At 45.6% G+C, this 23,873-nt stretch overlaps 2 protein-coding genes across 2 annotated transcripts in view; one reads left to right on the top strand and one right to left on the bottom strand.

The window, feature by feature from the left end:
- Positions 1 to 883, bottom strand: part of APLF (aprataxin and PNKP like factor) — a 59,937-nt gene extending 59,054 nt beyond the window's left edge. Inside the window, exon 1 of the mRNA XM_074989444.1 lies at positions 716 to 883. Within this exon, the coding sequence (XP_074845545.1) occupies positions 716 to 808 (93 nt within the window). The 5' untranslated portion in view covers positions 809 to 883. The remainder of the gene's footprint in view (positions 1 to 715) is intronic.
- Positions 884 to 1,060: 177 nt separating this feature from the next.
- On the top strand, positions 1,061 to 12,348 carry FBXO48 (F-box protein 48). The gene is made up of 3 exons (XM_074988489.1): positions 1,061 to 1,184; positions 2,702 to 3,042; positions 9,496 to 12,348. The coding sequence occupies exons 2-3, from the start codon at positions 2,737 to 2,739 to the stop codon at positions 9,655 to 9,657; spliced, it is 468 nt and encodes a 155-aa protein (XP_074844590.1). The 5' UTR covers positions 1,061 to 1,184; positions 2,702 to 2,736; the 3' UTR covers positions 9,658 to 12,348.
- The last annotated feature ends 11,525 nt before the right edge of the window (positions 12,349 to 23,873 follow it).

Here is a 23,873-nt window from a genome sequence, read left to right as displayed (position 1 = left end):
TCACGATCAGAGTTGCTCCTCCACACGCAAAACTTTTTTGCCACAGAATGCCCGCAGCAGTAGCCTGACCCCTGATTTCGTCTGATTTGGGAGTCTCGGGATAGAGGTGTTTACACAAAAGAGGACAGTGCAAAGCAGCATTCCCAAGCCAGGAGACTTATTAGTGGGGATGTTTATAGAGTTTCTCAAAGCACCAGCTCCCGGGCTCACGTTAAAGGAGAATCTCAGTGACTAACATAAAAGTGTCTATGGATGGGATTGCAGAGAAACCCTTGCAAGGAGCTGACTGGCTCAGATTCTGCCAGCCCCAGCTCAGCACAAAGGTCCGGGGTGAACTCTGGGCACCAGGTTATACCAAGGGCTTGAGGAGCCAATGGTCCCTTCTGGCCGGGATGAAAGTAACTTACAGGTACTGTCCTACTGCAAGCAGGTCGCTGAGCTCCCTGCGGGCCTTTGCCGCAGCTCAGCCAGCTCTTGCCCGAGCTGCGCACCAGGGCGCACCCCGCTTCCTTTCACCGGTGGCCTAGACGCCGCCCAGTGCCAGAGCTCCGCCTGGGGAGCTGGCCAGCCCGCGAAGCTCTGGGGCTGTGACTCGGGCAAGCTCCCGCAGAGGGAGCGCCAGGCCCGGGCCAGCAGCGCAGCAGGGCTCGGGCTCGCTGGCAGTAGGCGGGGGCTGGGCGGCGGTGTCAGGGAGCCCCAGAGGAGCCAGACTTACTCCCAGCAGGGGACCTCTTCCCAGCACTGTCTGGCCGGGCGGCAGCGCCACCGTGCAACCCCCGTCCGCGGGTGCCAGCTCGAACCCCGACATGGACGCGGCCGGGGCACGGGTCACTCTCTGAGAAGCGCCCGCTAGAGGGTCCGCAAGCGCCGCCAGGCAAGTGGGCGCTGCGCCCTTCCGTTTCCCTGTGGGCCTAGCGGTGAGTGGGCAGGTTCGGCGACCGTTGTTTGGCTTTAACCCTCCGCCCATCCCGGAAACCGTAGTCCCCAGCTCCCTCCCGCTCCGCGCGGCCGCGCTCGAGCCGTGCCGCTGGGAAACTACAAGTCCCGGCGTACCTCGCTCCGCTCCGCATGCGCAGTGTGCGCTCACCCCGCCCAGGAAGCCGGCGTCTCACTGAGGGTAAACAAACGCGTTCGAATGGGGGAGACGTTGAAAGCGGCACCTGGGCGCCACAGCGCGAGGCCAGGTAGGGGCGGGGGCGTCACCACCGTCCGTGGCTGGGCGCTGAGAGAGAGGCACACGGGCTGCGGTTCGGTCTGGCAGCGGCCGGCGAGGCGATGACGCTGACCCCACAGAAAAGCCAGTCTAGGCCCCACCCACAAGCGACCATCACCTCGCTTCCGCTCCGGGCGCGGCTCACACTCCCGCCCTCGGGGGGAGGGGGCAGGGTGCCCCCGTTTCAGGGACTCCCCCAGCAGCTGGGCGAGCGCCGAGGCTTGGAGAACTGCCAGGGGGCTGGAGTGGGAACACGGGCTCGCCCCAGTGCAGAGGAAGCCTGGAGCGGCCGAGCAAAGCAAGCGGAAGGCAGATGCGCCGGAGGGTCCCCGCCCTGGGCACGCCCTTGCCTCGTACCTGGGCTAGCCCGGTCTGAGCCCAGCGCTCTGGAGGCGAGGCTCCAGGGACAGAGGAAAGCAGGACAAAACACAAAGGGGCCTCCTGCCCTCATGCTCACACCATGTAATGCCTGCGCCCCGGAACATCACTGTAAGGTGACCATATGAAAAAGAGGACACCTCTGTGACAAGCTGTCTACCCCCTCCCACTGTATTACTGTGCTGTAGATACACAGGGGTCAGGAGCCTTTCCAAGGCCAAATACCAAGTTTGTGACCTCCCTGTAGGACCTGAGTGCTGGTGACACTTTTAAAAAGTCACTAATGGTCCTACTTCCAACAGGTGCATTAATAAAGCCCATCAGTGACAGGTCTGGTTGCTCTATAATTCTTATGAATGCTGTAAAAATACACAATTATAATTAGTATCAGATGTTGCTGAGATAGTACCTTCAAAAACAAGAAGTCCTGTGGCATGTGATAGACTAACATTTTGGAGCATAAGCTTTTGTGGGCAAAGACCCACTTTTAATCAGAAACATGAGGTGGTGGTGGGGTTTCAGACTCCCTCTTTAAAGCCTCCTCTGAACTCTGCTTGCTCCCCCACTTATGCATCTGACAAAGTTGCTCTTTGCCCATGGAAGGTTATGCAATTATCATTAGGGATTCAGAACAATGAGATCAAATTAATTCAGGGACTCTGACCCTGCACCAATGTGGGGGGTGGCCATGGCCCCACCCTAGGGGCTTCAGTAGGGAAGGACAGCTCCAACCTCCACAGCAGGATACCCAGGACTGGGGCTGTGGCCCTGAACTGTAGGTCCTTGACAGGGGCTCCAGCTCTGGCCTGACCCCATACTCCCCTCCCCTAGTGCATGGGGGCTCTGACCCTACCCCTATCCCCCACCATGTCCCCTCTTTAAAAATTGGATTGCATGTGCCTAGCAGCACCCATGCCAGGGATTGTCAGCCCCTGCTATAAAACACACAACACAACGTTAACACACTTAACCTTCACTGTTAGCTTGGGGAAAGTTTCATAGGGTTACCACATTTGACCTTTCAAAAAAAGGGGACAACCCTGGGAGGGTTAACTGCCTGTAAATGGAGATCAGTGATGTTTAGTGATCCCTGCAATTCTTCACCCCCAGGGTTACTCTTGGTGGATGTGGTGTGACATTAAATTATGCAGAAAGCCTCAAAGAAGAACAAACAGGCAGTTACTTCATGTAAGGACCTGACCATCCTTCCTCCATCCAAGCAGAAAGAGGAAAATCAGGAGGACTTTGTAGAGCTGCTGCCCCCAGAAGTCACTTTTAAAATTTTCAGTGAACTGGACGTTCAGAGCTTATGCAAAGCTGCAATGACTTGCAAGAGCTGGAATCGGGCAATTGAGAACAGTGACCATTTGTGGAAACATCACTGTTTAAGTGTAAGAGCTGTATGTCAGCGAGAAATAGACTGTGATCGAGGATATGGATACTCATGGAAGGTAAATTTAAGAGCATGGACTATCTAGCTTTGGGAACCTTGGTAATTTTTGGGTTCATTCATAAGATAGGTTCACTGCTGATCAGTAAATCAGATCTATCCAAGGGGAAAAGCAACTCAAAATTGTTAGAACCTAATACCCACAGCTTGAGAGATCTCAAGGCTTGTCTATAAGTTAACTTGATTTTGTAATAAGATGGTGTACAAGCCACCCATAGTAATTAAAGAAGTGGGTCACATCTACACTTGCTTTTTCAGTCAGCAGTGCACATCCTCACCAAGGGTGTGTCTACACGGGCACAAATCTTCGAAATAGCCATGCAATGGCCATTTCAAAGGTTACTAATGAGGCACTAAACTGAATATTCAGCACCTCATTAGCATTAGGATGCTTCCAGCCGTGGCGCTTCAAAAGCGCCACTTTCGAAAGCATGCAGCTCAGCGTGGCTACATGGAAGTCCTTTTAGAGAGGTGCAGGGTTCTTTTGAAAAGGACCCCCATGTAGCTGCGCCAAGCCACGCGCTTTTGAAGCGCCAGTCAGAAGTGTCCTAATGCTAATGAGGTGCTGAATATTCAATTCAGCATCTCATTTAGTAATCTTCGGAATATGGCTATTTTGAAGACTTGTGCCCATGTAGACACAGCCCAAGAGTGCTTCCAACTGAAGTCAGGCTTTATGGGACACAGAGCTGGAGCCCACCAGCCCATGGTGGCACTTACATGCCACTCACAGATAGGCCACCATCCCAGTGCTGACAGGATACACTTGGCACTCAGCTGTCAGCACCAGTCATGGTGGAACCAGCTGCAAACTAGCACCCACAACTGACAGGTCAGACTATCACCACTAGAGAAGAGAGCTCCCACTTGAGGCTGACAGCTATTAGGCTATCAACATAAGCACTATACCTCTCATGGAGGTAGAGTTACCTTGGCATAGCAAGTGACTTACTTTGGTGGATGTAGACACTGACATAATTAAGTTAATATTGGCCACCTGGCATCAACATAAGTCTACAGTCTAGACAGGGCTTAGTGAACTGGTGTCACAACCACCACCACCATCTGGCAGTCTTTGTAGAGATGCTGGGGCAGGGGGCAAAGTGTCCTAGAGAGAGATGAACTCTTCTGATCCCTGAGCAGTGATCAGTTGAACACCCTGAGAAACGGGACCAGTTTTACACACACAAGTGCCCAGATATCCATTTTATAAATCAAAAGATATCTGCATGTGTGGATGTGAATACAGCTATTGGCAGATGCTATCTGCAGCCACAAAAACAAATTTTGTATTCATGCACAGCTCTACACATGTTCCCAATTATTTTACTTCTGTGGTATATTCCTGTGTAGAGAGGAATTCCTGGAAACTGCTGATAGGTTTTTGCCCTTGTGCACCTCTTTAGTACACACGTAAGGGTCTGAAAGAGCTAACTCTCTTAATCACCACCATTGCAGCTGATAGTCAAAAAACAGTGAAGTGCAGCTGAACATGTTGAGTAAAATCTTATGGAGGAAAACAGGAGCATAAGCTCTGGCAAGTGAAGCATTAATACATGATTAGGAAGGCCCAAGAAGTTTGAGAAACAGCTAGCCAAAGACTCAAAAATAAACGGCAAACACCACACACTTACATCTATGAGAAGCAAGAAGTTTGCTAAACCACCATTGGAGCCAATGAACAGTCAAGGTAATAAAGGAGAGCTCAAGGATAATGCAACCATTGAAGAGAAGCAAGATTAATTCTTGGGATTGGTCTTCACAGCTGAGGATGTGAGGGAGATTCACAAACCTGAGTCATTCTTTAGTGACAGATTTGACTGTCCCAGACTCAAGTGTCATTAGAGTTGGTATTGGAACAAATGAAACAATAAGAAGTCACCAGGACCAGATGGTATTCAGCCAAGAGTTCAAATGGAACTTGTGAAATTGCAGAATAAATAACTGTAGATAACCTCTAATTTAAATCAGCTTCTGTACCAGATGCTGGTGTATAGCCAATGTGATTCCAATTTTTAAAAGGCTGTAGAGACAGTCCTAGCAATTACAAGCTGGTAAGCCTAACTTCAGCACCAGGCAAATTGGATGAAGTTGTAGTAAAGAACAGAATTCTAAGTCACAAAGATGAGTGTGATTTGTTGGGGAAGGGTCAACATATTTTTTGTAAAGGGAAATCATGCCTCACCAGTCTACTAGAATTCTTTGAAGCAGTCAGCAAGCACATGGACAAATGTGGTCCAGTGGATACAGTGTCAAAGACTTCAGGTGAGTTCAGTACAGTGTACCTCACCAAAGCCTTTTAAACAAAATAGACAAAACAAAACAGACCAGCATCTGAAGAAGTGAGTTAACTCACGAAAGCTCATGCTCTAAACTTTTCTGTTAGTCTATAAGGTGCCACAGGACCCTTCGTTGTTAAACAAAATAAGCACTCATGGGATAAGAGGGTCCTCTCTTAGGTCAGTAATGGGTTAAAACTTAGGAAACAAAGGCTAGAAATAAACTGTCAGTTTTCAGAATGGAGTGAGGTAAATAGTGGTGTTCCCCAAGGATCTGTACTGGGACCAGTGCTGGTCAACATATTCATAAGAGATCTGGAGAAAGGGTGACAAAATTTGCAGACAATACAAAACAACTGAAGTCCAAAGCAGATTGCAAAGAGCAACTAAAGTATCTAACAGAATTGCATAACCAAACAACAAAACTGCAAGTGAATTCAGGATTGAAAAATGGAAAATAATGCTATTGGAAAACAATCCTAACTATTCAGACACAAGTATGGGATATAAATTAGCTTTTAGTACTTAAAAGAGCTTGGAGTCATTGTAGATAAGAGTGCTGAAAACATCTCTCTGTGTAGCAGCAGTTAAAAAAAAAGCTTAAAAATATTGGGAATCACTAGGAAAGCGGCTAGCTGACAGAAAATATTCTGCCTCTGTATAAATCCACATATAAATCCCACATCCTGAAATACATTGGGCAGATCTAAGTTCCCTTTAAGCTGTGCAGACACACAGTTGCAATACTATGCACTGCTTAGATGCTGAGGGCTTCTCCCCAAGCTCCAGCTGTGCTGTGGTCCTCTCCCAGTCCTGGCCTGCCACAGCTGGTAGAGGGGACAGGCACCCCATCCAATCTGCCACAGCCGTGGAGAGCCACCTCATCTGGCCCTGGGGGTGGGGTGGGGTGGGGTGGGGGGGACAAGGGAAAGGGGTTGTTCCATTTTGCTACCACATACCCAGAGCGCTCTCCTGCGTCCCAAACCCCTCTGCCCAAGCTCCACCCCAGCAATTACACACCCACGACCAGAACCCACGTCTCAATCCTCTGCCCCAGCCATGAGCTCCTTCCCATACTCCAAATCCCTCAGCCCCAGTCCTCGCTACATATCCATGTACAGAGTCACTTACTTATGTGCATCTATATGGAAGTGATGCATAGTGGTCAAAAAGTTAGAGGAATCACTTGTGCAGAAGTTGTCATCCCAGTTCAAAAAACATATTAGAACTGGAAGAAGTTCAGAAACAGGTATCAAACATGATTGGGATATAGAACAACTTCCCTAGGAGCAGTGTTTTTTTTTTTGTGCCAGTATTGAGTACCAGCACCTGGGCAGCCTCAGCCACAGGATGCCTGGCTGGATGGCAGAGTGGGTGGGGAGCTGGCCAAGTACCTGTTCCTCTTCTTTTTGTTTAAAAAAACAATTAAGTACTGCCTAGGAGCATAGGTGGGCCACATGCACCCACATCACCTCTGCCCTGCCCTCGCCCATCAGTGCCTCACTTTCAATGAGTGCAGGGTCTTCCCCCAGAGTGGCACAGCCTGAGACCAACATGAGCTTCCTAGCCCAGGCTACCTCTAGGAAGTGGTGCTACCGAGGTCAGGGGAACTGCCCCACACATACTGGAAGCAGCAGACAGGAAAGGAGGATGGCCAGGGAATGGGTAGAGGCATTTTGCCAGTGCCTCACCCATCACTCCCCACACTGGTCACCTGTGTAGGAAGAGAAATTAATAAAGCAGATTTTTTTCAGCTTTGGAAAACAGACAATGGGAGGTATACGATATAGGTCTACAAAAATCACAGCTAGTGTGGAGAAAAAGTGTTCTTTACTCTCTGTAACACAAGAGCTAAGACTCCCCCAGTTAAATTAATGAATAGCAGGTTTTAAAACTAAAAGGAAGTATTTCTTCCCACAATGTACTGTCAACCTATGGAAGTCTCTGCAGGGAGATTTTGTAAAGGCCAAGACAAATCACGAGTCGAAAGAAAAAGCAAACACACAAACTAGTTAAGTTCAGGGAGGATAAGTTATCAGTGGCTAATTAAGTGCATCAGCAGGGATTCAAAACCATGTTCCAAGTGTCGCTAGCCTCTGTTTGCAAGAAGCTGGGCATGGACAACAGTGAATGGACCACTCCATTGCCTGTACTGTTCATTCCCTCTGAAGCACATGGCATTGGTCACTGTCAGAAGACAGGATGCTGGGCTAGATGGATCTCTAATCTAACCCAGTATTGCCATTCTTATGGCTGCTATAGCTTTGTATTTATAGAATCCAGCAAACAAGAGTTAGCAGATCAGACCAAACGGATTCAGATATTGCTACCACAACCCTGACTCAGCACAGGTTCGAAAGGAAAAGAGGATACAGCCTCCTCATTTGGGGCTTTCAACCTACTTCCGTACATCACTGGTCAGTAGAGCAGACGTAAGCAGTTTAACTCACTTTCTTCCTGAAGTGTTTTAGAAGTTCAGTCTGAGGCAAGAATTCACATGAAGGCAGGACTTTGGAGTACTCCATCTGCTCAAACTGATCTGACGAGAGTAGACATACTGAAATCCATGCAACTTTACTAACAAGGCGGACATTACAAATCCTACTCCAGGCTGTCTCAAATTATACGGCCATTTCCAAAGTCTCCTCTAATCAAGATCCCTCGCCCAGACAGCTACTTCTACATTCAGCATTAAACTAACAAGCTGTGTGTCAAACAGTCAACATGTTATAGATTGAAACACTCATTGTCCAGAGCACTAGTCCAGCAACATAGGACCATGGATATTGCTGGACCAGACAGCCCTGAGGCCCCAGTGGCAGAGCTGAGGGCTGGCTGGAGAGCCCAGCAGCCAGGAGGGGAGTCTAGCAATGTCTACTGATGGACCTGGAGTCCAGCAGAGGTGCCAGAACTGACCTCCCCTGGTCTGGCAATCTGCCTACTTTTGGACTAGTGGAGTCCTGATGTTGCCAGACAAGGGGAGGTCTAATCTGTAGTTGTTCCCAGCCCAGGCAGTGAGCAGAGGAACCTAGCCACTCTGTTACAAGAGCACAAGATAGTTTGGGGTATTTCATAGAATACTAGAACAGGCAGGGACTTGAGGTCATCAAGTCCAGTCCCTTGTCTTGACAGCAGGACCAAGTACTCTCTGTATCATCCCTGTTAGGTATTTATCCAACCTGCTCTTAAGTATCTCCCAATGATGGAGATTTTACAACTACCCTAGGCAATTTATTCTAGTACTTAACCACTGACAAGATTTTTTTTCTAATGTCCAACCTAAGCCGCCCTTGCTACTATTTAAGCCCATTGGTTCTTATCCTATCATCAGACGACAAGAAAAATAATTTCTCTCCCTCTTTCTTGTACCCTTTTACGTACTTGAAAGCTACTATCATGTCCCCTCAGCCTTCTCTTTTCCAAACTAAACAAACCTAATTCTTTTAATCTTATATCAAAGGTCATATTTGCTAGACCTTTAATCATTTTAATTGCTCTTTTCTGAGCCCTCTTCAGTTTCTCCACATCTTTACTAAAGTGTGGTGCCCAGAACTGGACACAGTACTCCAGCTGATGCCTGATAAGTACATAATAGAGCAGTCTTGCTTACAATCACTCTTGTTGATACAGCTAAGAATCATGTTGATTCACACACAGCTTGTGGTCCCTTAGATCTCTTTCTGCAGTATTCCGTGCTAGAAAGTCACGTCCCAATTTGTGCGTGAAACAGATTACTCCACTTGGGGAGGAACACTTTGTGTCCTCATTGAACTTCATCCTATTTGCCTCAGATCATTTCTCCGATTTGTCCAGATCATTTTACATTCTGACCCTATCCTATCCAAAGGAGTCGTAACCATGCAGGATAGAGAAGAAACAGAAAGATTTTACTTTAAGGTGGATATTTACTCTGAAAGGGTGGGGGTGAGAGGCAGATGATTTGAGAAGCAGGAATGATCCTCCTGTTACCCTGAAAAGTATGAAGTTGAAGTCCTGGTCCACTAGAGGGCATTTGAACACTTATGTATTGCACTGAGGTTCCAAACAGTGTGTTGTAATGTTGATACATTTTGTGGTGTAAAACTTCAGTTCTCTCAACTTCCAATCTTTATTTTGACTTCTGCTTAGTTTATTCAGGTTTTTCAAGGCTTTTTAAACTTGTTTACTCTTATCAGGTCACTCTACTGAGAAACTACTGGAAGAGCAAAGTCAAGCATGAATGGCTTAGTGGAAAATATAGCAACATTCATTCTTGCCGTGGCTTACCAGAAAAAAGCATGTATCCCATGGATGCTGATACATGGGGAGAAATACTGGAAGCAGAACTGGAAAGATGACAAACCAGACATCAATCTGAATAACAAGGAATGGCACAGAACTGACTACTATACTGTAAATATTTAGCTATTTACACCAGTGACATTTGCAAATATCTAGTGGAAACTACATTGAAAAAACCAGAGGTTTATTGTTTTGCACTTTATCAGAACTTGTTGTAAAAAAAAAAAAAAAATCCTAAATTAGATATAAACTATACAATGTAATTATTTTTCAAGATCTACTGTACTGTTAAACAGATGCTAAGTCTTGGATTGACTTTTCATTATGCACTTTTTGAAGAAATTCAAAAACTTACAAATTGTTTTTGTTTTACTCAAAATTCATATGAAGTGGACCCTGGAGACAGTGAGGAGTCCACTCGGGTAAAGAATCACCAAATGGATGGGAATCAAATAGGGTTGGCTACAGTCCGAGTATCAAAACAACTCAATATGAATTCCTCCAGTGACCTTTTTCATCAAGTTCCACTTGTACTATGGTTATGGTCAGAAGAGGGACCATTCTATAGTGCTGCCTTCTTAGTCCACTGAGCTGCTCCTAATGCATACTCATAGCAACAAAATCAAAGTTAAGTTTAATGTTTTACTGCCTCAAACTAATATGGATAACCAGTCTGGGTTTACTATGGCTTAATTCAGATTAGTGTCTCACCGGTGCCATTTTAGCCATAGTTTTTAAACCTAGAAATCCCAAGTATAATGGCAAAGGAATTCATCCATCCTCTTACCATCACCCAGCCTCCAGCTCATTGATATCACTCACTGTTTGCTCCTGGTGTGAAGAGATTTCAGTGTATCACCTTACTTTCTCTGTTTGAATCCAACCTTTGTAAGGAAGGAAGTGCTAGAGAACTCTTTAGGAAAAGGGAGAAGTGGGGAGGTCAGAAGACCTCATATAGGTGGGTTCAGGAAAAGGATATATGACTTCATGGAAAAGAAGCAGTAGTGAGAGAATGAAAAACAAAAGGGACTGCACAGAAGAGCAGAAGCCTAGTGGAACAAGCCACCTCCTCTTAAACTTTTTTGTACACCGGGTCTATGCAGTTTCTGTATCTATTATAGATTTAAAAAAAAAAAAAAAACAAAAAACACAAGTAGTTCAGTTGTCACAACCTCTTGTACAATTATAAAGGTGCTTATAATTACATTGCACTGTGCAGGGTGAGGGTGTGTCATTCTTACTCACACAGGTTGTAAATTACTAGAATGGTCTGGAAACTGTATTTAGATGAGCCCTAACAGCATTTTCCATGCAGGTGTTTTGTAAAATGCTTGACAATGAGAGCCAAGCAAAACAATGGGTGAGGTATGAAAACAGTTGGTCCAGTCCAAAGAAAAAAGGTCTGGACAGAGGATGTAATACAGAGGAGGCAACCAACAGTGAGGGACCAGAATGAGACCAGCAGGGACACCACTATATTGAGGATCAGGCCCATGGAAGATCCAGACAAATTAATGGGGCCTAGATTCAACTCACCAATGCTTCAGGACTCCTGAAAGCAAGAGGCCTATTCTAAATTCCTTTGATTGTCCCTCACCATAATCCCCAGACAGATCCATTTTTCCTTATCCTCTCCTCACAGTTCCTTTACGGGTTGGATGAGAGCTTGACCCTGACAACCTTTAGTAGTTGGTGGACCTGAAGACAAGAAGCCTTTACCACAAAAATGCTGTCTTTTGAGAGCTCAGTATTTGTCAAGGTTCCATTTCTTCCAGTTTACAGGCACTGCAGGATGTTCCAGCTTACAAACAGCAAAAGAACAGAATGGACCTTTAGCTTTAGGTTGGGAAAGTCTTTCATGATGAAAGCAGCTCTAATATCACCTACAGTACAAGCTGAAAATACAGAGAATTAAGTTTGTATTGCTAGGGTGCGTTTTTTGTTTGGTTGGTTTTTTTTAAGTTAACTGGTTACGTGGGGGAGAAGGAGGAAAGACAAGCCTAGTAATAAAATATCTTGACAACTTACAAAAGGATTACAAAGAAAGTGATGTGTGTTAGCAATGAAATGCATAGAGGTCAGAATTTAAGTGCATTAATTCACTGCAGTCCCAAAGACATTGATCAATGATTTAGAGCTGCTGTGTCCAATATGGTTGCCTCTCAGCGTGTGGCAAACAGGACGCCACTCTGCAGCCCCATGCAGGTCTTGGAGCCTTTAAATGTGGCTCCTCCTAGAGCCACACCCAGGGAATAGTGTCTGCCCACTCCATGCATGCCACGCCACTTAGTACGAGGAGCACATGCTGGTTCCAGCCATGGCAGAAGCTCTGATGAGTTGTCAGCATTAAATTAGAAAAGAGAAGGGGGTGGGGGAGCCTGGTTCTGGAGGAGGTCATTTATTTAGAGCAAGTGGGCAGCTGTGGCGAATATAGGACAACCACAAGTGAGGCAATCTTTGAATTCCCACTGAACACTGCTGATTTGGAGGCTGATACAGTTTTAGCACTGAGTTTAAAAGGGGTATGTTTTTACTGCATTCATGTCCCATCTCTTATAAGTTCTACTGTAGATTTCTTGTATAAGACAAATAGAAAAGTAAAAATTGAAGGACAACGATTGTTCCTTTCCAATTAACTAACAGAGCAGCATCAAGTTTCTTTCTAAACAGGACTCTACCTTGAATATTTATGGCAAACATATGAACTTTGGTGCAATGTACATAAGGACACAGATTTCCTAAGACGCCTGGAGCACCAGAAATTTGATTTCTTGCTACAATAAAAATGTATCTGCTACTTTATTTCATTCTTAGCAAATTTCAGAGCCACTCTAACCCAAACAATATTGGGGGATTAAATACATTCCATATTTTATATAAAATTGTATTGTGGTGGCTAATACAAATTCAGTTTTTTGGGGCTGGAGGGTGCTTCCAAAATAATTGCCAAGATGAATGGTATCTGAGAGGTAGCCGTGTTAGGCTGTAGCTTCAAGAACAACAAGTAGTCTTGTGGCACCTTATAGACTAACAGATATTTTGGAGTATGAGCTTTTGTGGGCAAATATGAAGCAGGTGTTTGCCCACAAAAGCTTATGCTCCAAAATATCTGTTAGTCTATAAGGTGCCACAAAACTTCTCATTGTTCTCCTAGATGAATGGGACTCTCTCACACAGACTGTAATTTGAAGGTGAATACAAGTGTTACAATATTTTATGAAGACTGATTCTGGTGTGTGCTTCCTTAAGGGGGCCTGATCCTATGCCCTTCAATGTCAAAGAAAACTATCATTAACTCCCAGGGATATTTGATCCCTAATCACCCAATGGAGCAGAGAAGTGTTGTCCCAGTAATAGGGGCTATGGCTTTTAACAAAGCTGCACAAGCTTTTCTGAACATACCCAGTAGTTTCAGTGCATATTGAGCATTTTTCAATAATTGCATTCTCCCTCTCACATGGCATAGCATGAGAATATTAAGAAAAATAGTTTAAAACAAACATTGACTGGGACCAGGCTCTCTTTTCACCCTGCTTAGGGTACTCTGACTTTACGCTCCAGTGTGGCTTATACAAGCTATGGATATCAACAGAATGCAAGAATCGTGAGTAAATTGGAAAAATCAGCAATTGTAACACAGAACCTAGGCCTCAAAATACAAAGGGTTTTTATTGCTGAAATGCCCTCTGATGTTCTGGCCTCAGGCATCCAATACTTCTACTATTAAATAAGAATTAGTACTTACAACTAAGGCCAATCCTTTTAAAAAAATAGATCTGTTCACTTTTACAGTTAACTAAAAAAAATAGTCTTTAAGATTATACTGATCACTTCAAAGTTTTTACTTAGTTACCACGTGCAATAGTCACTTCCGTAACTAATACTGTCCAACAGTGTTCTTTGGCATGGCATGTTATTGGGCATACATGTTTTCTAGAAGTTTTTACAACAACACTTTAAAACTTGACTACTCTCAGCATACATGTACAATTATTTGTCATACAGTAGCAGCTGGAATCTTTATTCAAGATAAGGGCCATATTGTGCCAGTTGCTGTAGAAACAGGGAGACAAACTTCCTTTTCCTTCAAAAAAAACAAAAAACAAAAAAACAAAAAAAACCACCACCACCACACACACACGTGCTAGCTGTCAGACTGTAAATAGTAGTTTTACTGCAGTGCAAGCCAGGCATGGTCAACCAGAGGTGGACAGCATAGGACTGACCTTGCCATGCAAAGTGCATCAGTTCTGTGCAACTAAAACACGCTCTCTGATCCCAAGGTTTTCCAACCCACTTTTAAAGACATAAAACGTGGGCCTTAACACTAGGGAGAAGGAGAAAGGAAAACACTAATAAGTTGTGCACTAATTAGCCTGTGTGTAAACACAGACTAATTAGCGCACAACTTCTGCACCCTCGTAATGCCTTGATTTTCATAAATTAGTCCTCCTTGCCTGCTCCTTATCCAGCCCACTCCAACCCATCTCTACCCTTTTCCCAATAGCTGTATAGTATCTCATTCCTACAGCCTTTCACAGTGATTTGAGGCCTAGTCTATAACCACACAGTTTTTGCACAGGTACAGCTATGTCAATTAGGGGAGCGATCCTTAAAAAAATCAAATATACAATCTTGAGCCTGGATGTAGCTATACAGGTATAACAATACCTCATGCCAATATAGCTTATTCCCCTTTCTGAGTAGGAATAGATCTAATGGTCTATGGGTTTCTTGTACCAATATAGCTACGTTGACCCCATGGGATTGTACTGCTAACTACAGTAGTTTACTTACACCAGTAATACTGATTTGTAGACAAGGTCTGAAGCTCTACACTCGGGGAGAGCTAGTCAAAATTTCTCTTTCAGAAGTTTATGCCAAATGGCTTTGTGATTTCCCCCCTCCCCCCACACACAAAAAGTTCAGATTTTCTGAGGTGGAGAGCAGGGTTGTTGGACAAAGAAAATGTGAGTACAGATTTGGGGTATTTACTTGATTTTAAGTGGCAAGATAAAAATAGACAAAGAAGGTGGATGTTAACATTCCAGTATAAAATTCAATGAACAATGAAGAAAAGGCAAAATAATTGTTCCTCTATTAAACCTACTAAATAAAAATTTTGAAAGGGTCTGAAAACTTAGAATTAGCTGAACTTTGAAACCTCATTCTGCCACCCTGATTTTGCAAAGAGCTGAGCAGGAGCGCACTCTTTTGGTGGCCTCTCAGCTTCCTCTCTTGCCACTCCCAGCCAGAAGAGCAAACAAAAACCAAACAAACAAGAATGTTGAGGTGGTAGCTATGGGAACAACTCTCACACCTGAAGAAGATATCTCCACCAACAGGAATTCCTACACAACCTCCCTGGGATAGCCCAGGCATTCCAACTTCCCATGATCTCAGACACCTCTAAGCTGAGCTTCTCTTGGTGCCTCTCACCACCTCCCAAAAAACCCTTATGCCTCTCTCATCACTGAGCACTTCTGACCATACTTCTAATCACATCCCTAGACCTTCGTCCAATAATTCATTCAGCCTCTCTCAACAGCAGTTCCAGAAAACCCATCCTCCCCACTATCTTCCCTCCTCTAGGGAAAAGGCTACACAGATGAATATGGGGAGAACTTCCACTCTATTTCTGGGGAGGGCAGGGACAATAAGCTCTCTCACACACACAGCACTAAGGTGGGGAAGTCAATGAGCTTCCAGTCCTCCAAGAGAAGTGTCACGCATTGCTGCCAAGAGGTTGACGAGTATCTGATGAATGTATGAGTCTTTGCCCTAATTTCCTGTTTCCAGCTGACATGTGGTTAATGTAGCGTTTGCCTCATCGATGACTCTTCTACCTCAGCATTAATTTCCAAGGAGAGGGCTGCTAGTAGGGGCTGTTCCTCGGTGATGCAGAATGCAGGTCTAAAAGTCATTGTTTCCACTTGCCACAGAGGAGCAATACACAGAAGTAACAGGTATTCAGGACAGGAGAATAAGTAGTGAATTTCTATGCTAGTCATTCACTGAATGAAACATAGCAGAAAAGAGCAGTTCTTAACAAGACTAAAAAAAGATTCCACATAGAAATGATAATTCAGTGGATGCTGCTATCTTGTGGCACACAGCTAGCCTCGGTCCAGGGTAGCAAACATCTTCATTAAATCAAGAAACCTTCCAAATTGGGTGTTTAGTCAAAAAGGAGCATTTCTGATCCATTGCATACTGAAAGTGGATTCTGCAGTCCTGACACTGACTAAAATAAGAGCCGTTTTTAGGTGCAAAGAATATTTCACACTTCCCATGCAGTAAGAGACTGAAGAGGCTGCTTCATGACAGAAGTCACATCTCTTTCATCATATGCCCATATATAAACAGTGTTAGGTTCACTGTGTGCTTTTGTTACTTTAACTGGAGTGACCAAACGGACCAATTTAAACACAATACTGGATTAACAAAAAGCAGTCAAGTAGCACTTTAAAGACTAACAGAATAATTTATTTGGTGAGTTTCTGTGGGACAGACCCACTTCTTCAGACTATAGCCATACCAGAACAGACTCAATATTTAAGGCACAGAGAACCAAAAACAGTAATCAAGGTGGACAAATCAGAAATAAAAATTAGAAAGTAGAAGGGCAGAAGGGCAGGGGAGTCAAGAATTAGATGAAGCCAAGTATGCAAACGAGCCCCTATAGTGACCTAGAAAATTCCCATCCCGGTTCAAACCGCATGTTAACATGTCAAATTTGAATATAAGAGGAGTTCAGCAGTCTCTCTTTCAAGAGTGTTGTGAAAATTCCTCTTCAGTACACACAAACTCTTAAGTTATTAACAGAATGGTCCACTCCATTACAATGCCAGCTAACAGGTTTGTGGATCATGAGTGTTTTTGTGTCTGTTTTGTGCCCATTAACTCTGTCTCAGAGAGTTTGAAGTCTGTCCAATATACAAAGCATCTGGGCATTGTTGGCACACGATGGCATATCTTGCTTTGTCCCCTGCCACTTCTTATCCTGGCTGTCTAGAGGGCCCTGTTTACAAATTATATGTAAAGCAATGGGTTTCTGACTTCAAACACCTTATCCTTGTAGTCACTTCTTGGAGCAAAATAAGCTTGCTTTAATTTTAATCTAAAACTAATCCAATATTGTGTTTAAATTGGTTTGTTTGGTCCCTCCAGTTAAAGTAACAAAATGTTGAATATTTACCCTTTAATATCTGAACTGTCAAGGCAAGGGCTGGACAGTGCACTACATATATTTTGGGAAAATCCAGTACTGGGAGCATGTTGGATTCCTCCTGCAACTACAGGTCAAAACTCTCTCATCCAGCACCCTCAGGGCCTAACCACTGATGGACAAGAGAATTTTCCAGATGATGGTAATGTACTAGACAATATTGACCTCTCAACATTTCTGCTGCTTACTGGGCTCTTTAAAAGACACTTGAGTAAATTACAGCACAGGACTGGTGACTGTAAACAAACTTTATGGGACCATGGGACACTTGGCCACACCCATGGCGAGTAGTTGTCGAGCTAAATAAAATCATGCCTGATGACAGAGTTCCAGATTAGAGAAGTTCGACCTGTAGTAACCAAGGCTGGTGGGAGCTAGAGTAGGACTGAGTGTTGCGGACAGGCTGCTAACTAAAGGCTACAGTTGTACACAAACATCACTGCACCCGCATCCCGTTGGCTGTTTGCCAGCAGACCAGGCTGTGAGCTACAACAGCAGCAAAGCACTGAGAGGCACATAGGGTTGCAGAGGACGAAGTCAAAACCTGTTACTGGCTAGATTAGGTGGCTGGACAGTGGGTTTTCAAAGAAGTTGGACCATGGGACTAAAGTTCAAAGCACAGAACCTGCAAAGCCATGTCATTCAAGCAAAGGTCTGTTTTGAACAGAACTTGGGAGTATTAACACAATTCTATGGTTCTAATGTTCATTTCTTAGGCACTATGCACCAGACAACAGAATGAGTATCTCTATAGCAGGGCTTAGCAACCTTTCCGAGACAGAGTGCCGAAATTTGACATTTTGACCCCTGCGTAAGGGCCAAGTGCTGCTGATCCTTTTTAAAGTCACAAGTAGTTCTGCTTAACAACAGCTTCGTTGGTGAATATGCAGAGCTTTACGGTTTAGGTGGCGATGGGTAGCACTATAGCTGGGCTTTTGTTAATCCAAAGGTGACATGGCTTTGAGCAAGCTCCTGCCTGAGTGAGGGAGGAGCAGTGGGACTGAGCTTCCACTTTGCACGCTGATGAAAATTGGCTCAGGTGCCACTCTTGCACTCGTGCTGGGGGTTGCTGACCCCTGCTCTATCGCATACTCTGACCTAATTTTCGGATGTCAGACAACTAACAAGCATGTTGCATACTGGCAGTTTGGCTTTTTCATGCCCTCTGGGATGTTCCATGCCATAAACTACTTCTGGCACTACAGCACAGATGCCCTTTTTTATTTGGTGATCTCTCTCTGACATGCATGCAGCTGCCTGCAAAATGCTGCTTTCCTTACAATTTTCTTTTTGAAGCCAACCTGCTCAGTGACAAACTGACAGTTAATATGTCCTGTGTGGAATGGGACTGGAAGGAAAGTAGGATGAAATAAGATTTGTATGTAACCATCTTGAGTCATTAACACAGAACTTAAGTTTAAAAACTTGGGGAAAAGCAAAAAAGTTCACACCACAGCTTTAACTTACTTACATTTCAAAGTCTGCATGTAGTACTACACCCTCACAAGAGTCCTAGTCACACATTTTCTTGAGAAGAATAGATTTGTATTCTAGCAGGTGAAGAGTTTAATGGAAAAAATTAGTAATACTTTAAAGTAGCGAGTAGGTTTTATACCTCAGCTGGAAAAATGCACTACAGTTTTGCAATATTGTATTAAGATACGCATTTAACAGCTTAGCCAATAATAAAAAAAAAAAGTTACACTTAATCTGTTGTGGTTGACTTAACGTTGGCGTGAGAAGTGTAATGTGTACATTTCCTGGATGGTGCCCCTTTTAAATTGTGGACTTAATATGCTGTGCTCACATAAAAGACTAGTAGAATTTAATGAAAATAGCCAATTCTTTACCCTGTATACAAGGGGTCAGCAAACTTTCTGAAACAGAGTGCTGAAATTTGACTTTTTGACCTCTAAAAAGCATCACTGGCACTCAGACCATACATAAAGTCATTAACAGTCCTACTTACAACTGCTTCATTTATAAATTAAGATGCAGAACTTTACTGTTTAGGTGATGGTTGGTAGCATTACCTAGTCTATTGTTAATCCACAAGCAAATTAGCTTTCAGCAAGCTAGGAGGGGCAGGGTTGAGCCCCGGCCTCATCTGCCATTATTGGCACGTGTGCCAGGGGTTACTGAGCTGTGAATACACACCATGCACGTACATTATAGATGGAAGGTACATCAGTTCATTTAAATAAAGGTTGCAGGAATATTTATATTATAAGAGAGAGCTGATTACACTTTGTCTAAATATTCCAGCAGGTTTTCCTTAATCTAGGAAGAAGTTTGTTTTGTATGGTTTTCCAAAGTTTGAATTGTCTGTTTTGACTTAATTTTTCAAATACATAAATAAAACCTGAACTGCTTTTAATGTTTCCTGTATGTTAGCAATAGATTCTCAAATATTTAAGATTCAGACCGCCACATATGCAAGAGTAGGGACCGTCAATACTCTGGTGAAAATGGATTATGATTTGTCAAAGTTGTGGGTTATTCCAATATCCAGTATGCATGTGTGTTACATTTCATAGAGTAACATTACAACCTGGTTCTACCTGAGTGTACCGTCTTAGGAAAGTTTTATACTACTGTGACATCTACCGGGATACAGTCCGGACTGTTCAAATGCTGTGTCTAAACTTTCCAACCCAGAGTGTCTTTTACACTGCTTTGCTAGTGAGAAGTATCTTCTCCAGGCTTTGCGCCACAGTCCCAGCATATACAGTTACTCCTAGCAAAGCTAAATGAACACTCTCCCAGCCAATCATTAACTACATACAAAGGAGTAAACCCTGCAAGTTCTTAGATCCAGCCTTGCACTCTGGTAAATGTGAATCTTGTACAGTGCAGCAGGCTACTGAGTAGTACAAGCTCATAAAGTTAGTCATACAATCATAGGGCAATGAGTATGCTTCAGCCCCACTGGACTGAGTGAATACTTCCCAAACACTTCAAAAAACACACTTGTGTAGATGAAGTAGTAAGTCACATTTATGAACTAAAGAAAGATCAACCAAGTGATTATATGTCTTAAAGCATATAAGTCAGACTTTTTCTTTTTAAACAAACACAGAAGGTATTTCCTAAAACTTTACAAAGCTAAATAAGATTTCAAAGAAAAAGAAAGAATCTCTCACCAGTCTATAAAGATCTATCAGAGGAGTAGCTGAGTTAGTCTGTATCTTCAAAAACAAGTCCTGTGGCACCTTATAGGCTAACATATTTTGGAGCATAAACGTTCGTGGGCAAAGACCCACTTTGTCAGAAGCATGAGTGGGGGTTCCAGAGGAGCGTCTAAATTTATAGGTTCATGAAAAGGAGGGAGTCCCAGTCAAGAGGAGGGCCAGAGTTGACAAGGTCAGGTTTGTCATGGAGGATGTGGCCATTATCAGCAGCTAACATGGAAGTGTGAAATCAAGAAGAGATACCAAGTCAATTCAGTCAGAGGGGGTGTGGCCCATTATCAGTAGCTTATGTGGAGGTGTGAACACAGAGAGGAGAAACTGTTTTGTAACTCGCCACCCACTCCAAGTCTCTGCTCAATTCTTGGTTGATGGTGTCAAATTCGCAAACGAATTGCAGCTCTGCAGTAAAAGATTTAAATGTAGCCATCCTGCAACAAAAAATCAAAAACAGACTCCAAAGAAAAACTGCAGAGCTGCAATTCATTTGCAAATTTGACACTATCAACCAAGGACTGAACAGACACTGGGAGTGGCTGGCCAATTACAAAAGCAGTTTCTCCTCTCTCTATGTTCACACCTCCACATTAGCTACTGTTAGTGGGCCACATGCTTTCTGACTAAACTGACATTGTCAACTCCAGCCCTCCTTTTGACTGGGATTCCCTCCTTTTCATGAGCCTATAAATTTAGGCCCTCCTCTGGAACCCCGAATCACGCATATGACGAAGCGGGTCTTTGCATGAAAGACCAGAGGCGTGTCATTGCACCAGTGGGAGTAGTTCTACCTTGAAAGCATTCCAGCTTTATAGAAACACGAAGTCCTATGGCACCTTATAGGCTAACAGATATTTTGAGCATAAGCTTTCGTGGGCAAAAAGAGTGTGAGTGGGGGTTCCAGAGGAGGGTCTTTTCAGAGTCAGAACGAAATTTCTTTTCTGGAATTCTGGTAGAAACTCTGAATACTTCAGTCAAAAGTTTTGAAAGAAGTTTTCATTTTCTGACTTGCCTTCTGTGGTCGGTAGGAAATTACCTAGCCTTTGGATAGGCTGGATATAGTCTTCTGTTGCATGATCATACACTTACTTTTCCCACTGAAATCCTCATTTTCAAGTCTGAGAAAGGATGAAGCAGCACTGTGTGGTGAATCGGATGAGAGCTGACATAGTATTACCTCAAAAAAAAAAAAAAAAGACACCCTTGAGAGAATGTATCTGTATCCCTATCTACCAACTCACATTGTATTAATGTGTCACACACATACACTCTATTAACACAATGTGAGTTGGTAGCTAGGGGTACAGATACATGCTTTCAGGGCTGTCCTCTTTTTTTTAAAATGTTAACCCTTGCTGACAGCATTTCAGCCTTATTCACTGTGGGTGTGTCTACACTACAGCCCCGTTTTGAAAGGATGCCTTTCGAAATTGAACGTCGAAAGATGGCCCTTTGAAATGGAGCATCCACACGTGCAAACAGGGACTGAAGGTTCAACCGTCCTTTCAAAAGGCCCCCAGTGCATTTTTGAAGGCGTGTCCACACATCTCAGGGCGCTCTTTCAGAAGAGCGAGCTGGAAGTGCCACAGGCAGAGTCCTATGGCAGACGAGCCCTTCCAGGCCACCACACACTGTCCCTTTAAAGGGCTCCCCCAGCCTGCACACGCCAAGGTCCAGCTACCTGTTCCCAGACACACAGGGAGAAGGAGCAGAGGAGGCATCCTGGGCCCCCATGGACCCTGAGCAGGCCCCCCCGCACCCCGCCACATCATTGAGACCATGGCTGGTGTACTGGCCATGGTCCTGCCTGCTGTGCGCCAGCAGCTCTGGGTGGTCACCTTAAATAGCCACCCTCACAGAGGCTGTCCTCAGGGTGCTACATCCCCACCCAGTCCCCCAGTCAGCTGGTGCTGGAGGACTGAAGCAACAATCGGTGGCTACAGAACTTCAGGATGACCAAGGGGACATTCCTGGAGCGTGCTGCTGGCTTGCCCCACGACACCCACCTGAGGCTGGTGCTCCTGCTCCAGGAAAGAGTGGCCATTGCCCTCTGGAAACGGGCCACCCCGGACAGTCACCAACCCATGAGCAACCAGTGTGGGGTGGGCAGGGCCATCGTCAGGGCCATCCTCAACGAGGTAAGCTGTGTCCAGGTCACACCTAGACCGCATGGGTGGGGAATTGGGGGCACCCAGGCAGGGGGCACCCTTGGGAACTGGAGGAGGCAGCCCCTGCCAGGGACAGGGCAGGGACAGGCAGGCACACTGCATCTCACCCCACACTCATGAGCATGCCCCCCATGCCCTGAAGGTCATCTGGGCCATCAACGTGGTGCTCCTGAAGCAGCTGGTCCATGTTAGGGACCTGAACGACACCATCTGGGGCTTCAAGGAGTTGGGCTTCCCCAACTGCTTTGTGGCCCTGGACAGTACACGCATCTTCATCAGGGCTTCAGAGCACTGCTGCAGGGCCTACGTAAGCCTCAAGGGCTACCATTCTGTGGTCCTGAAGGCACTTGTTGATGCCAACAGTCACTTCCAGGACATCTGTATGGGCTGGTCTGGCCATGCCACCAACACCAGCATTGTCCAGAACTCGGGGCTGTAACGCTGCATGGCCTACAAGACCGTCATCCCCAGATGGGAGCTCCCCGTCAGGGACGCCACATTGCAGCCCTGCATCACAGTGGATGCGGCCTACCCCCTGCAGGCCTGGCTGATGAGGCCATACACACAGCACACACAGCCTAGTCAGGATGCTTTTAATAAGCGGCTGAACCAGGTTCAGACTACAGTAGAGCGTACATTCAGCCACCTGAAGGGACATTTTCGATGCCTCCACACCAAGCTGGAGGTGGGCCTGCCCAGCATCCTGGCAGTGGTCGAGGTCTGCTGCACACTGCACAGCCTGGTGGAGGTGAAGCACAAGCCCTTCATACAGGGGTGGGCCACCGAGGCAGGGCACAGGTATGAACCGTGCCACCAGGCCCAGCAGAACAGGCTGCGGGTATGGGAGGGCCTGCGCCAGGCCTTCTAGTGGAGGCCATGGCGACACCCCCCCCCGCCCCCAACCCTGAGCGCGTGCACACACACACCCCCCACGGTAAAATGCAACAATAAACTGTTTACTGAACATTAACTGTGCCCCTCCATGATTGAGGGAGCTATTTACAGGCAGGAGGGGGAACAACTAACGGACCAAGGGGAAATATTTAAAGATGGGGGGAGGGGAAATATACCAGCTAACAGGGCACTGGGGGAGAACTATTTGCAGGGGCATAGTGGCCCTGAGTGGGCACCCTACAGGCTCCAGGGGGCTGGGTTTGAAGCAGAGGGCTTTACTTATCAATGGCCAGGATCCCCATTGCCTGCACCCACCCCTTCCTCCCATGTCTTCGGCCCCATCACAGTCAGGCCAGGCCTGGCAGCACAGGGAGGTAGAGGCACAGCTGGGGCACGGTCCTGTGGCGTCACTGGGGTCAGCACAGAGGACATGCAGGGGGAGGCCTCCATCTGGCCAGTAACATGTAGGCCAGGCAGATCAGGCTGGCCAGGGGGAGGTGGAGTGGGAGCAGAGACTCAAGGTCAGGCTCATGAGAGGGTGCCACTGTGGGGGGAGAGCAAGATGGGAGATCGGGGGACGGGGATGGGACAGGACAGGCAGGTGACGGGAGCACAGTGGGGGAGTGATGTGCAATGGGGCAGCGGCCAGGGCCAGGTGGCCAACTACGGCCTGGGTCAGGGTGTCCAGGCTGGCAACCACCTGGTCCCAGGCCGGCCGCTCCATGGTGAGCCACTCCCCACAGTACACTCGTCAGGTCCTGCAGGGCCACCATGCGGGCTGCATCCCCTGACTCCTC

Source organism: Carettochelys insculpta, chromosome 3 (assembly GCF_033958435.1).
Source record: "Carettochelys insculpta isolate YL-2023 chromosome 3, ASM3395843v1, whole genome shotgun sequence".
Lineage (NCBI taxonomy): Eukaryota > Metazoa > Chordata > Testudines > Carettochelyidae > Carettochelys > Carettochelys insculpta.
The sequence above is the reverse complement of the archived record's forward strand: the minus strand, read 5'-3'. Positions and strand labels throughout refer to the sequence as shown.

What these genes read in the sequence shown, in the direction of transcription:
- FBXO48 (XM_074988489.1), top strand. Translation starts at nt 2,737, where the DNA reads ATGCAGAAAGCCTCAAAGAAGAACAAACAGGCAGTTACTTCATGTAAG. An exon ending in GATATGGATACTCATGGAAG is followed by an intron (nt 3,043 to 9,495) that starts GTAAATTTAAGA and finishes TACTCTTATCAG; the next exon opens with GTCACTCTACTGAGAAACTA.